Here is a 15,685-nt window from a genome sequence, read left to right as displayed (position 1 = left end):
ATTTCAATACTGTGCTTTTATGTTTCCCTAAGTGTTATGTATTGCTTGTTTTTTCTTTTCCAGGTTAACCTTGGAAGCCACCAGTACCTGTTTAGTGTTGTTGTGAACCCAGCTGAGATGCCATGTTTCTGTCTTCGCCATGATGTGGATGCTTTACTGTGGCAGCCTCATGGAAATCAGCAGGATAACATGTGGGAGCACATTGCAACCTTCAATGCCTTAGGTACTGAAAGAAATGCATAACAATGCTTGCACATTGAACACTATTTGCTAACCCAGTTTGTCTGTTTTCAAACAACAGGTGTTATTTTAACGAGGGTTTATTTAATGGAGACTCATGATGTTGATTTGTTTCCTGAGGTTTAACAAGGGTAGTGATTCAGTATGTGATTGCTTTAGATCCTAATCTAACTGCATTCTGATCAAAAGGATTTGTACACCTCAGGTAGTGACAGCCTTGTCCTCTATGTGTAAACCCTTTAGATTAAGAGTTCCAGGGGTTGTGTAAAATTCTTGGTGGATGGTACATTAACAATTCCCACTTGTACATTGCTATTGTGCAGCATACGTATGTTTTGTCATTATAATTGTATGTAAAATGCGCAAATTTGACCATATGCTCTTGGGGGTTGGTCATGATTCTACAATCTCTATTTAGGCTAAAAGTACTTTAAACTTTACATTTACCAGAATGTAATGACTTAAAACGAAAATGATACAAAGTGAATTTTAACCACAAGAAAATTAGTTCAAATAGCTCTATATTAGTTGAGATAACAATATGCTTCACGCCTAAATAAGTGGCTCTTTAGGTGGCACTTATTCAGTAATTTGTACTGGTTGTTTGTCTACTTGACTTATTTTTACCTCCTGAATCTTTTTCATTTGTAGGATATGTTCAAGCATCAAAGCGTGACAAGAAGTTCTCAACATGCTCGCCAAACTATTCCTATGCTGCTCTGTGTGAGTGCTTACGCAGAGTGTTCATCTACCGGCAACCCTCTCCAGTGTCCACTGTGCTTTACAACAGGAAAGAGGGAAGACAAGTAGGGCAGGTTGCTAAGCAACAAGTTGCAAGCCTGGAATCCAATGATACCGTCTTGGGATTTAGAGCAACAAATGAGAGGTTATTTGTCTTAACGTCAAAGAACTTGTTTGTTATAAAGGTAAATACTGGAAATTAGAGAGTATACAGCTTTTAGGCTTGTATTCTGCAGTGGTCTGCGCTCTTTCACATTAGAAAATACTTTAGTCATTTCAAGCTATGAAGGATATTGTATCACCACCAACTGCAAATTAAACATGCTTTTTTTTTTTCAAAATGCAAACAATTGTTTATGTAATATAGAAAAAAAATGGTTTGTTTTTGGAGCATACTGCATACCAACATTATTGTTAAAACTGCACAAACAATTCCAAAACATTGTAAGCAGCATTTAACATGTATACACTATGTGGTGTAATTTTAATTGCTAAATGAATACATAACTCTTGTTGGATTAAAAACTTTCAATTGTATTTGATGCAAGGTCATAATATTATTATTATTATTATTATTTTTATTATTAGAATTGAAGCTTTTCTGTCACTGTTTTGTTTGTTTATATATACTTTTTTTTTTCTACCACTATTATTTTATTGGAACATCCGTTGAAAATGGACCTGGTGACATACTTTCTTTTAATTTGAACAGAAAAAAGGTAGAAAAACAATTCTGAAACAGATCTAAAACAACAACAAAGTTTACTAGTGCTGTGACTAGTTTCCTCCTTTCAGAGTACTTGATTTACACATATATAGTAGTTATGAGGCCTGCATAGTGCCCACACTTAAATGCATTATTAGATTCTGGCTCCCCAAAAAACTACTGTGTATAATTTATTATGAAAACACATTTATATGGCAGCTGGGACTGAAGAGGTTATTATGATATTTCATTTTTACCAGTCTTCATGTGGAATCCAATAATGGTCTCACACAATAACAGTATATTTGCCCTGGGAAAACGAGGTTAATCCTATAGACAGTACAAGCAAGGCATATGATGATAAATATTTCATGCGAGATTGTTTCTGATTGTATGGTGGGAATTGAAAGCCTTTGGTGTTTATGGATACAGTATTATTCTAAAATGAATATCATCCAGAATTCTCCTTACCTTTTTTAATGCTAGCAGCCATGTTTTAAAGAGCTAGATTTAAACATATACAAGACATAACCCAACAGTATTCTTATAATGGAAGCAGGGATTCATTTTTCCATAAGATAATCACAAAAATACTATTGTAGAAGCTGCTAAAAATGTACAATCGCTGCAAAAAAAGTACCAATGATGAAAAACACCAAAAATAAGGTATCAAAGCACATTATACAGGCATCTGTATGTGCTTTTATTACATTTGTATGTATTTAAATGTTTATTAGGTAATAATGTATCAAGAGTGTGGGTTGAATAGAACAATCTGTGGCAATTGCTTTATAGTGCAAAATTGATATACTGCAGTATTGCATTAGATTTATAGGAGCTGGTGAAAGACCTGATCATGCTTTCATCTGTACTTCAGATAATATTCAGTGAAAGAGTGGTTTGCACTCTCATTTCGTAGTCCTTGGACTGTAACAGACTGCAATACAGGCTAACGGCACTGTTATCTCTGTTAAGCTGTGTACACACGTACCTGCTGTACCATGGCCATATTATTGTAAACCAAGTAAAAATAATACATTATGACAAGTCTTATTTCGGTCACATACAATGACATATATTTCAGTGCATCCTTCTTATTTTCAGGGTGTAGATCAATTATCTAAAACATCTGTTAACCAGACTGCTTACATTTCCCCATTAGTCCATACTTGTACTGTGAAGCATGATACACTTTTATTAGTGTCTTTCCTTTTCCTTATAGAAATATTAAGATGAGATTCTTTCAGATTATCCGCGAGATCCTATAACAACAATACAGTATTAGTTTAATGACTTGCTGTGTGAGCCAATTACCTGTGCCAGCTGCTATGGGGCAGCAGGAGGTATTGGGGCACCGATGGTTCATTTATAAACTTGTTTCAATGTTTTAAATACTGGGTTTTTTTTTACAGGTGATGGAGTCATCAGCCAGCCTTGACATTTATACTAATTTGTAAATGCTCACTCCCAATCCAAGGAACAATTTATAGCCACCAAAAAAGCAGCTTCAGAAACAGGAGTGACAGTGGGGGAGTTTCCATGTGTGTTCTAATTTTTCTTGAGACATTGTGCCCCATCCAAATGAAAAAATACCCTATACATTTCAGGTTTCCATTGGCTCAGTTTATTTTACTCAAACCTTTTCTTCACCTGACGTCTTGCAAATGAAGGGGAAAGGAGGAGGCTGATATGCAAATTAGCCATGTGTAGCCTAGAAATCCATGGTTGTCATGGTTGTGATCTGTAAATGCCTCGTGCCTGGTTGTTTTAATAATGTTTTACTGCTCTTACCCAAATTGTTTTTCAAATGTCCATTGGTGGGGTGGCATATCGTTAGTGGTGAATAATATTTCAACTAATTTATCACACGGCTGATTAACACTATGTAACACAATTTTTGTTCCTGGGTAGTAAGTGTTATTTCCTAATTGCTTATGCCTCAAAAGTATAGAAAATGGCTATTATTCCCCACAAACTTTGCTTTTGTGACCAGGACAGTGATATTTTGAAATTTACCTATTTCCAATGAGAAAACGGGCGAATTTGTGACTCTTCGTTCACATAAAGTCAGAAAAAAACAACATATGAATCCAAATTAACATGTATTTATGATTTCCATTACACGAGAGTAGATGTTAAAACTTCATGCTGATTTGAACTCGGCTCTCGCCAAGATAAGCACCAACTAAGACGTAGCTTTACAGTAAACTAATGTGATCCATATGCGTCTCCATCCATTTACGTTTCCTTCCATATGATGATGTAGATATCCTTCTGTCTGATGTTGATGGCTGAAGTGTAATGCTGGCTCCAGGGATCAGCTTATTTTGCCTCCCTGGCGCATCAGCACACACAACGGCTGCGATGCTGGCTCCGGGGATCAACCAAAGTGCGGCCTCCCCAGCGCATCAGCATGACAACCGTCTGGATTGAGCTAAGTAGGGTACATCTCTGGGGTTTTCAAGTGGGCACCTTCCATCCTCAGTGTTTCGTCGACTAGCCCACGACACCTCAAGAGGGCTCGACGGTGATTCTGGCGTCCCAGCATCACCCCCCTCCGTCCCCCACTCAACTCAGCCCAGCTTACTTACCTGTCCCCAGCCAGAATTTTTCCGTCTCAACCACAGCCAGTTGCTGCTCCTCTCTGCTGCTTCAGATAAGTTCTTCACTGTGCGACGCAACTCTTGGCCACTGAATCCGACGTCTCTGAGAAACCGGGTTGTAGAGTGTGCCACAAATCCTTGACAACCCACTTCCACTGGGTAAACCCGAACTCTCCATCCTCGCTGTTCCGCTTCAGTGGCTAGTTGAGCATACCGCAGTTTCTTCCTCTCATACGCCTCATCTACAGCGTCCTCCCATGGCACTGTTAACTCTACCAGGTGAACAAGGCGTGCTGATCCAGACCACAAGACAATATCTGGTCGAAGGTTAGTGGTGGCAATCTCAGGTGGAAAAATAAGCCGTTGACCAACATCTGCCAGCATTTCCCAGTCTCTAGCAGCTTCCAGTTGTCCTGGGCGAGGATTGGTTTTAACACCTTTTCTTGGTGGTTGCTCTCCTGGGCGGAGGAATGTTGTCTTTTGTGTGTAATGTTTTGATGGAACAGGTGGCAACTTATTGGTCATGTTACGCTTGTCTTCCAATGCTAAGGCCAAACATCGCAGCACCTGGTCATGGCGCCAAGTAAACCGTCCTTGGCTAAGAGCCACCTTACATCCTGTCAAAATGTGCCTTAATGTTGCAGGTGATGAACACAAAGGACATGAGGGATCCTCTCCTACCCAGAGATTTAGGTTCTGTGGTGATGGGAGAACATCATATGTTGACCTGATGAGGAAACTGATCCTGCTCTGTTCCATTGACCATAGGTCTTGCCAGCCAATCTTGCGTTGTTCCACACTCTCCCATCTCATCCATTCTCCCTGTTTGGCCTGGGAAATGGCCTTTATACACCTCATCCTCTTCTCCAGCTTTTGCACCTCGTTGACTACCAGCTTCCTTCTTTGAGCTGGGGCCGCCTTGTGCCATGTAGGAGGAGTTGAACTGAAACCAAGACCCCCTCTTCCATGCTGAACTTGCCCCATGATATCACCAATTCGAAGGGCAGCCTTTGCATCTTCCACAGCTTTCTTTGCCGCCCACTTTCTTCCAGTTTTCAACACAGGTGCTGCCTCCCTTACGCATTTATCACGTGACTCTACTAATGTCATTTCCAGTCTGACCTTGGCTCACTTAAACTCCTCGGTTAGAGCAGAGACTGGTAGCTGCAGTATTCCTTTACCATAAAGTCCCACTCTGCTGAGGCAGCGTGGAACTCCCAACCATTTCCTGATGTATGAACTGATTAAAGCTTCCAGCTTCTCTACTGTTGTCAAAGAAACCTCGTACACAGTCAGTGGCCACAGCAACCTCGGCAGTAGACCAAACTGAAAGCACCAGAGTTTTAGTTTACCTGGTAGAGCGCAGCTGTCTATGCTCTTCAACCCTTCCACTGCTTGTTGTCTAACTTCTCCCACACGAACTGTGTCCTTTAGATCCCCGTCGTACCATCTCCCAAGACTCTTCACTGGCTTCTCAGACACTGTTGGTATTGCCTCACCATTAATGAAGAATGTTTTATCTACTACTTTGCCTTTAATTATAGAGATGCTCCTTGATTTAGTGGGCTTGAATTGCATTCGTGCCCATTCAATGTTATTGGTTAATTTGCCCAATAATCGATTAGTGCAGGCTACTGTTGTAGTCATGGTTGTCATGTCATCCATGTATGCTCGAATTGGTGGTAGTCGCATTCCAGAAGCCAAGCGCTCTCCTCCCACTACCCATTTTGATGCCCTAATGATTACTTCCATTGCCATGGTAAAAGCCAGTGGAGAAATGGTGCATCCTGCCATTATTCCAACCTCTAGGCATTGCCATGTAGTGCTGAATTCTGAAGTTGAAAAACTGAATTGCAAATCTCCAAAATAGGCTTTCACTAAATTTGTTATTGTCATCGGTACACTGAAAAAATCAAATGCTGCCCAAAGTAGTTCATGTGGCACTGAACCATATGCATTAGCCAAATCCAGGAATGTCACATGGAGCTCCTTCCTCTCCTGATTGAATTTGTTGCCAGATCACATTGATGTGTTCTAAGCAACCTGGGAAACCTGGAATGCCCGCTTTTTGTATTGAAGTGTCAATGAAGCAGTTCTTTAATAGGTAAGCTGACAATCTCTGAGCAATAATGCTGAAGAAAATCTTGCCTTCTACGTTTAATAGGGAAATGGGACGAAACTGACTGATGCTTGTAGACTCTTTTTCTTTAGGTATAAAGACTCCACCTGCTCGGCGCCATGCTCTTGGTACAACCTGTTTTTCCCATGCCACTTTCATCAATTTCCACAGAATTCGTAGAACTCCTGAAGCACTCTTGTACACTCTGTACGGAACTCCATTAGGCCCTGGAGATGATGAAGCCCTTGCTTTTTTCACAGCTTGCTCTATTTCTTTCCACTTAGGTGCACAGTCCTCCATTTGGTATTCTGGTGGATTGATAGGTGGGATGTCTGACGGAATTGACATAGGCTCCTGCCTTTTTGAATCTGTATGTGTTTCCTCCAAATATCTCTCCAGCTCAACCTTAGATGCTTTTAGTGTGCCATTCTTCTCACTGGTGAATAACTTCTTTACAAATTTGAATGGGTCTTTATAAAAGTTAGCTCTCGCACGCTCCTTCTTTTTGTAGCGTTTCCGTAGGCGCTCAGCTCTGCGCAATGTTGCAAGCTTATCTTTTATGACCCTTTGTAAGAGATTGAGTCCCTCCTTCTGACTTTGTTCTGCTCTTCTCCATTGGTTCCTCAGCTGTCTCCTTTCTCTAACTAAGCGTTCAATCTCCTGCTGCCGTCTAGACTTTCCAGGAATAGTTTGTACTTTTTCCTTCCTTTTTACAACTCCAAACCTCTCACTTCCATATGCGTAGATGATGTCCCCAAATTTATCCAGCTTCTTTTCAACTGTTCCACTTAATCTTTCCAATGCAACGCAGAGATCTGTGTTTACTGTGTCCCATGCAGTTTTCTCACAAGCTCTTGGCCATTTAACTCCAGGCTTGTGCCCGTTGAGGTTCTTTTCTCTCTTATGCTGGTTTGTCTGACCGGGTTCACAAGGATCATTAGGTTCATCACTAACTGTGTCCATGCAAGTCCTCCTCACATCTATGACAGGGGTGCTGATATCCTGCGAACTGTGGTTTGCTTCCTGTCGCTGGATTTCATTCGACTGACTTGACTGACTTCGTAAGAAGTACTGATCAATGCGAGGCCCTTGTCCCTTCTCCCTCAAGCATTTCATTCTCCCTTGATGAATCTTCAAACCCCTGACCGTTGTCGCCTTGCTCCAGCCGCAGACACAAACCTGGAGTTCCATGTCTTTGATAACTGCAGATCTTGAACTATACTAAAGTAATACAAAAATGACTACAAAAGATTTAGAAGTGAGTAGTTTTTCGAGATTTACGATTATACTGTAAATCACTTTCACGAATCAGCCCCCAAATGTAGTCTCCCATCATGTTCTCGTTATACTGTCCTTCATTGACAGCTCATCCAGGAGCCTCAAAGCCGTGCTGCTCCATAATGGTAACAAGTACCCGTCTCTTCCCCTGGCTCACTCGGTGCACCTCAAAGAGGATTACAACAGCATCAAGACCTTGCTGGACGCCTTGAAGTATGATGAGTACGGCTGGGACCCCCGGAAGGTGCTGATGCCACCACTGCACATCAAATTGGGCCTTATGAAACAATTTGTCAGAGCTCTAGATAAGGAGTCGGCAGCCTTCAAGTACCTTCAAGACTTCTTCCCTAAGCTGTCTGAGGCAAAGGTCAAAGCCGGTGTCTTCGTCGGACCACAGATAAAGAAGATCCTGGAGTGCAATGAATTCCCCAAGAAGCTCACTAGTAAGGAGAAAGCGGCTTGGAACAGCTTTGTCGCAGTGGTTCGGGGATTCCTGGGCAATCGCAAGGCAGAAAACTGTGGAGCTGTTAGAGACTCTGGTGAAGAACTACGGCACAATGGGCTGTAGGATGTCCCTCAAAGTCCATAGCCTTGATGCTCATCTTGATAAATTCAAGGAGAACATGGGAGCGTACTCGGAGGAGCAAGGCGAGCGCTTCCACCAGGATATACTGGACTTTGAACGCCGCTACCAAGGACAGTATAACGAGAACATGATGGGAGACTACATTTGGGGGCTGATTCGTGAAAGTGATTTACAGTATAATCGTAAATCTCGAAAAACTACTCGCTTCTAAATCTTTTGTAGTCATTTTTGTATTACTTTAGTATAAATACATGTTAATTTGGATTCATATGTTGTTTTTTTCTGACTTTATGTGAACGAAAAGACACAAATTCGCCCGTTTTCTCATTGGAAATAGGTAAATTTCAAAATATCACTGTCCTGGTCACAAAAGCAAAGTTTGTGGGGAATAATAGCCATTTTCTATACTTTTGAGGCATAAGCAATTAGGAAATAACACTTACTACCCAGGAACCAAAAAAAAATAAAAATTGTTACACGGTGTAATTAAAGAAAAAATAAAATAATTAACCCGGTGGTATATAATGAAACTGTTCATCCCAGCTATTGCAGATCACCATGGCTGAAAACCGGCAGAGACATAGGATTATAGAGATCTGTGCCAGACACCTTCCACGTATACTCCGAAGGCTGTCTAGATTGAGAGCAGTGGACGTTTACCCTTCTTTTTTTTAACCACTCCATTGTGGCTTTGGCTTTGTGCTTCGGGTCATTGTCCTGCTGAAATGTGAATTTCCTCCCCAGTTTCAGAGTCTTGGCTGACTCAAACAGGTTTTCCTCAAGGATTCGCCTGTACTTTGCACCATCCATTCTCCTCTCTATCCTGACAAGCTTCCCAGTCCCCGCTGAAGATAAGCATCCCCATAACATGATGCTGCCATGCTTGATAGTTGGGATGGTATTGACTGGGTGATGTGCAGTGTTGGGGTTGCGCCAGACGTAACGCTTGGAATTTGGACCGAAAAGTTCAATTTTTGTCTCGTCTGACCACAAAACCTTTTTCCACATGTCTGCAGTATCATCTACATGCTTTTTCACAAACTCCATAGTGTTTTAAGATGAGGCTTTTTGAGTAATGGCTTCTTTCTTGCCACCCGTCCATACAGGCCAGCTTTGTGTAGGGACCGGCTTATTGTTGATGTGTGAACACTGACTCCCATCTCAGACACAGAACTTTGCAGATCTCTCAAGGTCATTGTTGGCTTCAGAGGGACATCCTGAACCAGTTTCCTGCTTGCCCGGCTGCTCAGTTTGGGAGGGCGACCTGATCTGGGTAGTGTCTGGGTGGTATGATGCATCTTCCACTTCTTAATGATGGACTTCACTGTGCTGTGAGTGATAATCGGCACCTTTTGAAATTTTCTTGTACCCTTCTCCTGCTCTGTGCCTCTCTACCACTTTATCGCTGACTTGTTTTGAAAGCTCCTTGGTCTTCATGGTTGCTTTGTTGGATCTCTATGTGAGTTGTAGCTTGAAAGTCTTTATATACCTAAGGGAAATTATCTACAAGTTAAACCACTTTGAGTACACACAGGCTGAAACCATATCACTAATTGTGTGACCTTTCAAACAAATCCTTTGCACCTGAGCTGATTTAGGGCTGCAGGAGCAAAGGGGTTGAACACTTATGCAAATGAAATTAATCTGTTTTTCTCTGTAAATCATCTTTATATTCTATATGCATTTTTTTAACTTTATCAATGTGGAGTAGTTTGTGTAGATTCTACATGTAAAGTCTAATTTGAAAGCGTAGTGGAGTATGCTCAGGTGCCAACAAAATGTGAAAACTTTGCAAGGGGGTGAATACTTCTGCAAACCACTGTATATACCACATGCAACAATTACAAATTCATGCAAAAATGTGGCGCATGTTATTGTTCCAAACTGATTGATCTGTACTTTTTCTCCTTTAGTGTATAGTGTGGAACTACTTGATAAATAATTACATTATCCTATACTAACACTGAAGTGAATGGTTTTTTTTTTAACTTGTAACTAATAGTATGCATTTTACAGAATTCAATCTCTAAACCCCTTCTATCTATATACTTTTTTTTTTTTTAGCAATAAATGAGAAACAACGTAACAGTTATTGGACAGTTGGGCCTTTACAACACAGATAACTGCATTTAAGTTAGCAATTATATGAACATTGCAGAATGAGTTAAAATGACTGGCCTGCAAATACAAGTGTTAGCAGAAGAATAGTGTATCAAGATTTTACAACTTTGCCAGTGGAAGAGGAAGTACATACAGAACAGAGATGGGCAACTCTGGTCCTTCCAGACTTCATCTTTGTTCCAACCACATTCTTAATAGTTTAATTGAATCAATTACACTCCTCAAGGCCCTCTGGACCATACAAGGGATACAGCATACAGAAGAGTTATTACTGTAGCATTTCGCATATAATTCACACCTTGTGTATAGCATGCATGACTGATCAGCTTTGGTTTACATCCCTTGTGTAAACCACACCTCTTGCACTTATTTTGTTTAATTGCATCTTCCATCCCCTATCAAAAACACCATACTATACTACTGTAAAAAAAAAAAAAACACACATTGTAACTCGAATATACTGCACACCTGTCTATAACACACAAATGATCCTAAAAAATCTAAATGATGATCATTGTTAAAGACTTATGCATTATTACTCGTACAGAATACACTACTATTATACCTGTATAAACAAGTGTTCCTTATTAAAAATGAGTGGAGGGCAGTTTAATAATTACAAAATCATTTGGGGGGTCACAGGCAAATACTACTGTTTTATGCAGGTGGCACTGCTAATCGGAAGTTTATGACTACAAACTCTTCTCTCATAACAAAATTGACTTATTCAGAACAGTTGCAATGAACGTTCTTTACAGAGATTTGATAGTGTATGCATATGATCATCTGATAGACAGTTGCATGGATCAGTCATTCTTAGATTTTTGGTTATAGTTTCCAAATTTCTGGTCTAAATGATTTATTTGAAGAAAAACGCTACAAAAGATGATTGTCCTTGTAATCTGGAGAACAGTTGTAGCTTTCTGATGCTGTATGGGGTATAACGTGGGAGCACCAGTTCTTTTTATAAATGTTACTCTTGGATGGTTTAACTGACAGTAAATCAATGCGTGGTAACTCGAGTCTCTGAGGTAGAAGCATCAGCCAAAGCAGCTCCAAACATCCCTGATACATTCCCACAAGACTTGTTCAGGTTGATAATGTATGCACAGATTAGGCAGTAATTAATGCATAAGCCTTAAATCCATTGTTCTTCCTTACCAAAATTCTAACCAAACTGGACAAAACTCACAAAAATAATCAAATATATTCAGTCTTTTGTTAAATTACTTTGTTTAATGCTGACCGTAGAAGAACCGTGCAGAATTGCGTAAACTGCATTATTCTCCTAATGCAGGCATTCAATACATGCATTAATTAAATTAGCAAAGTGCTCCCTCAGTGCTTTCTCCCACAGCAATATGTAAGAATCTAAAACATGCTATATTAAAAACCGGAGCAATACATCAGCAGCTGCAATGTTTCTATATGCCTTACAGATATTATAAACGTCTGGTTCACACACCATATAAATGAACTGAGTTCACTTGAAAACTGCATTGTGAACACAAACCGATTAGGTCCTGAAAAAAAAATTAAAGGACCAAAAAAAAAAAACTTTAGTTTACATCCAAACCACCTTTGTCCCTTTGCTCGCAGATACATGTGAACACCAAGCACATTGATACATTGTTTCAAATGAAACGAACCAGACTGAGTCTGTTTGAAACACACCCAGTGTGAATGCAGCCTAAATCTAATTACTCTTCACTGCTTGTGGTCCTGGATCTGTTTCCACTATTTAGACATATTATACTCCCCTATAAAGTACCATAAAAGGCATGGAGTTAAGTTAAAAATATATATATATATCTTGCAGGATTTCTATGCATGTTTTTACTAACATCCTACAGAAATACAGACATTAAACAGTGGCCTACAGCTGTCTTTCCCTTTACAGCAAAGACAAAGACCTCTCCTGGACTAATTTTCTCTCTGGAAACCATATCCACACCAGTAAACTCAGATAGTTTACCATTCACTATCCCTGCTCTAACATACTTTATTTTATCTATCTCTAAGAATACCCTTTGTCTTAAAGATCCAGTATCATAGCTGTACATGCATTCTTTTTTTTAATTTAACTTGCCTGAAAATTGTTTATGTGCAGTATTTTGCCATTCTCTTGGAAATAAAATTCCAGCCACCAAAGTGCTACTTAAAAATAACACTGACTTTTTTTAAGAGTGCAGGGATCAAGATGTACTGGCTCACTGCAATAGAAGAGCAGTCTCAGTATTTACTTTACTGTACACAATTACCGTTGTAGTAGGCCTTTTATTAACATTTTAATGATGTCTAAAAATAAATAAATAAAAAAAAAACAATAGCCCAATGAGTTCCTGCTGCACATGATGCAAGGCTGACCATATTCTTGCAACCTTAGCAGCTTGTGTGTAAAAAGTTAGTTTGGAAGAATAATAAGTGCATCTACTGACTTTTATCGGGGTGCATTGCACCAGAAAGAATAAACACGTTAATTCCAGGACTAACAAAAATGTAAACAATAGCCCCAAGCTTCAATATAGATACTGAAAGTTATTTCAAGGTAATAAACAGCACAAGGTCCAATACATCTTACAGGTATTGTTATAACGTATATATGGATGTGATACTGGCTTTTTAATGTAATAGTAGTTTGAAATGTAATTTGAATTGTTGTTTTTTGCTTTGTTATTTTTTGTTTACGATTTCCTTACTGCTAATGGTTGCCATCTGGCTCCATAATCTCAGGACACTTTAAAGAGTAAGTAGCGAGGTTCTGAAAAATATAGCATTCCATGTCCCCGCGTGCTGCTACAACTTTTAAAATAACGTACCAGTCACTTTTCATTGTTAACATCCTGCCAACTTTTTACACTTCTACAGTAATCCGTCACATATCCACCCATCACATATCCGCCTTAACCGTTTATCTGCCATGATCAGTCTCTTCGGCTACGTTAGTTAATTATTGAACAGAGAAGATTAGTTCAGAGATTGAAGATCCTACCAAAGTTTTCGTACACTGTGTTGTATGTACTCCGTGTGAAACCATTGCTGGTCGTGTCACGTGAGCTGTTTGTTGTGTTGATATGTAAATAAATCCTGTTCGCCTGCGGGGGAATCGGCTTCAACCTCCGTCTCGATCTCCTGCCTGTCACTCAGCAGCGAATACACGCATCCACACGGCAGACAGCTACTCTGTCACAAGCATTTATACCCTGTATCTTTCTAAACAAGGGGTTTAGGGGAGCTCCCTACTAAAAGCAAGTATTTAAAGCAGGATTCATTTATCTGTCTTTTTAGATATCCGCCCTTACTCTGGCCCCACCGCAGTTACAACGGATTACTGTAACTTTCAAGTCTTTTTCAAAGTTATTTTCAAAGTGCCAGCTCCAGTGCACTGATTATTGCCCACATTGTCAAACAGGTAACACAGCAATAACGATCCATGATCTGGTACAGAACAGAAAAGCCAGAGCACTTCATGTTTTTTTTTTGTTTTTTTTTTCAAACCCCAGTGGGTTGCTTTTGTGTCTGATTGGGCAGGACTGTGTGGAGCAGGAATTAATATTAAAAAAATAGAATGTTAGCCACAAGGTTAAACAAAAAAGAGTGCAATGCTCTCTATAATGATAGAGTTGCACTATGTTTATAGATATAATTTACCATATAACATATCAAGCAATATAATTTTAATCCATGTTGTTATGATGCTGTCTGGATAGAATTACCACCACAATTTAAATAACTAAATACATATATTGAACCCACTCACTTTACTGGTTGGTTAAAATTGGTTAATTTGTCATTTAGAACTGTCTTGCAGTGTTTCAAGAATATGGAGTCAGATGGCAACCGTACTAATATTAAGGTAATATAATGTTTCTCTAGATCTGCCTTTACCTGGCTTTGAGCTTGGTAAACGACTGACACTGAACAGTTTTACTCATTCCATTCAAATCATGTGACAATATGACCTTCTGAACTCTGCCAGACCCAGCAATTTTCTGGGACCTAAAGGTCATATTGTCACAGTGTTTGAATGGAATGAGGAAGGCTTTTTAGTGTTACTAAGTTCCATGAAGGATTGGGAAGGCATCTAAAAACTGTCCTATCCATGATTTATCTATAGTTTTTCCCCCAAAGATAAATATGTAACACTAGACCCCACCAACATATATCTAATTGAAAAAAACAAGTTTCTCCAGTCACTGGGCTCACCTCTTGATAAATTGTTAATTATAAAATAGGAAAGCATACCTAGAATACAAACATCAAACTTCAATAAGAAAGCATGATTTACGTTCTATGTATTAACATTTGTTTTATTCAAAACAACACAGTTAGATTGTTTTTAATGTAGGCAGAAGCTGTGATGAGCAATCTATAAGAGCCCAGAGCATCTCATTACAATTTTTAGTGTGATTTGAACATCTGGGTTGTGTCTCTAAACTCTTAATGAGGTAGCCAAGCAGTACCTGTGGAGAGAAAAACTGGTCAGGAATAACAACATATTTTAAAATTATTTCAGGAATGATACATACACTGGTAATGAGGTACAGCATAACAGCAAAGGAAGGTTCCAGTTTCAACCAACAATCGTTTTAATAGGGTGTCAATGGCGTACACTACAATCCAACAACACTGGTGACAACAACTGCAAGTCCAATGGTTATTGCTCCACGTTACAATTGCTGTGCTGTGCAGGTTCGTGGCGTGCTGGGAGGGGTGCTGCTGGTGTAAGTGCTGAAGGTATGTCTCAGCTTCTGTCCTCTCCTCCTCTGGCTACACTAGTATCCTGGACCAACAAAACAGCGTTGTCTGTCCTAAAACAGGTTCCAACATTAAGGGAAGAGCCTCTGTCGCTACACCCCTAATATACTACTAAACCCCACCCACTCAATCAGCACGTCGCCATGTTCTATCCAATCGGCGAATACAACAGTGCTGATTGCACAGATTCAGCTGTATTGTAGCTTTGCTCCTCACCAAGATGGCCAACTTCCGGTTCGCTCCGGGGTTGAAGTTCAGCACATCCTGTGAAGAGCGTATTGTTCCCCTTACGCAGCGCCTTCTCTGGTCGGGAAGATCATTCTCTCCATGCTACAGTGATGTAAACCTATATATAAGTATCCTTAAAAACAGCTGGATGTACACTGTTTCAATCACTGGCATTTGGGACTTCGGCAAGAGTATCAGAGCTTCATAGATTAAGGCCTTGATGTTAAAAAACTTGCAATAATCCATTTAGAAGCTGTATTGTCTCACTATCATGTTGATTTGTTTCTTTGTAGTTTAGCCTATTG

General features: G+C 39.8%; 1 protein-coding gene across 2 annotated transcripts in view; it reads left to right on the top strand.

The window, feature by feature from the left end:
• Nucleotides 1-1,518, top strand: part of nudcd1 (NudC domain containing 1) — an 84,264-nt gene extending 82,746 nt beyond the window's left edge. For both annotated transcript variants that reach the window (XM_034058817.3, XM_034058818.3), the window contains 2 exons: nucleotides 64-223; nucleotides 892-1,518. In XM_034058817.3, coding sequence (XP_033914708.3) covers nucleotides 64-223; nucleotides 892-1,184 — 453 coding nt within the window. In that variant the 3' untranslated portion in view covers nucleotides 1,185-1,518. The remainder of the gene's footprint in view (nucleotides 1-63; nucleotides 224-891) is intronic.
• The last annotated feature ends 14,167 nt before the right edge of the window (nucleotides 1,519-15,685 follow it).

The sequence above is a fragment of the Acipenser ruthenus genome, chromosome 3 (assembly GCF_902713425.1).
Source record: "Acipenser ruthenus chromosome 3, fAciRut3.2 maternal haplotype, whole genome shotgun sequence".
NCBI classification, from domain to species: domain Eukaryota; kingdom Metazoa; phylum Chordata; class Actinopteri; order Acipenseriformes; family Acipenseridae; genus Acipenser; species Acipenser ruthenus.
The sequence above is the reverse complement of the archived record's forward strand: the minus strand, read 5'-3'. Positions and strand labels throughout refer to the sequence as shown.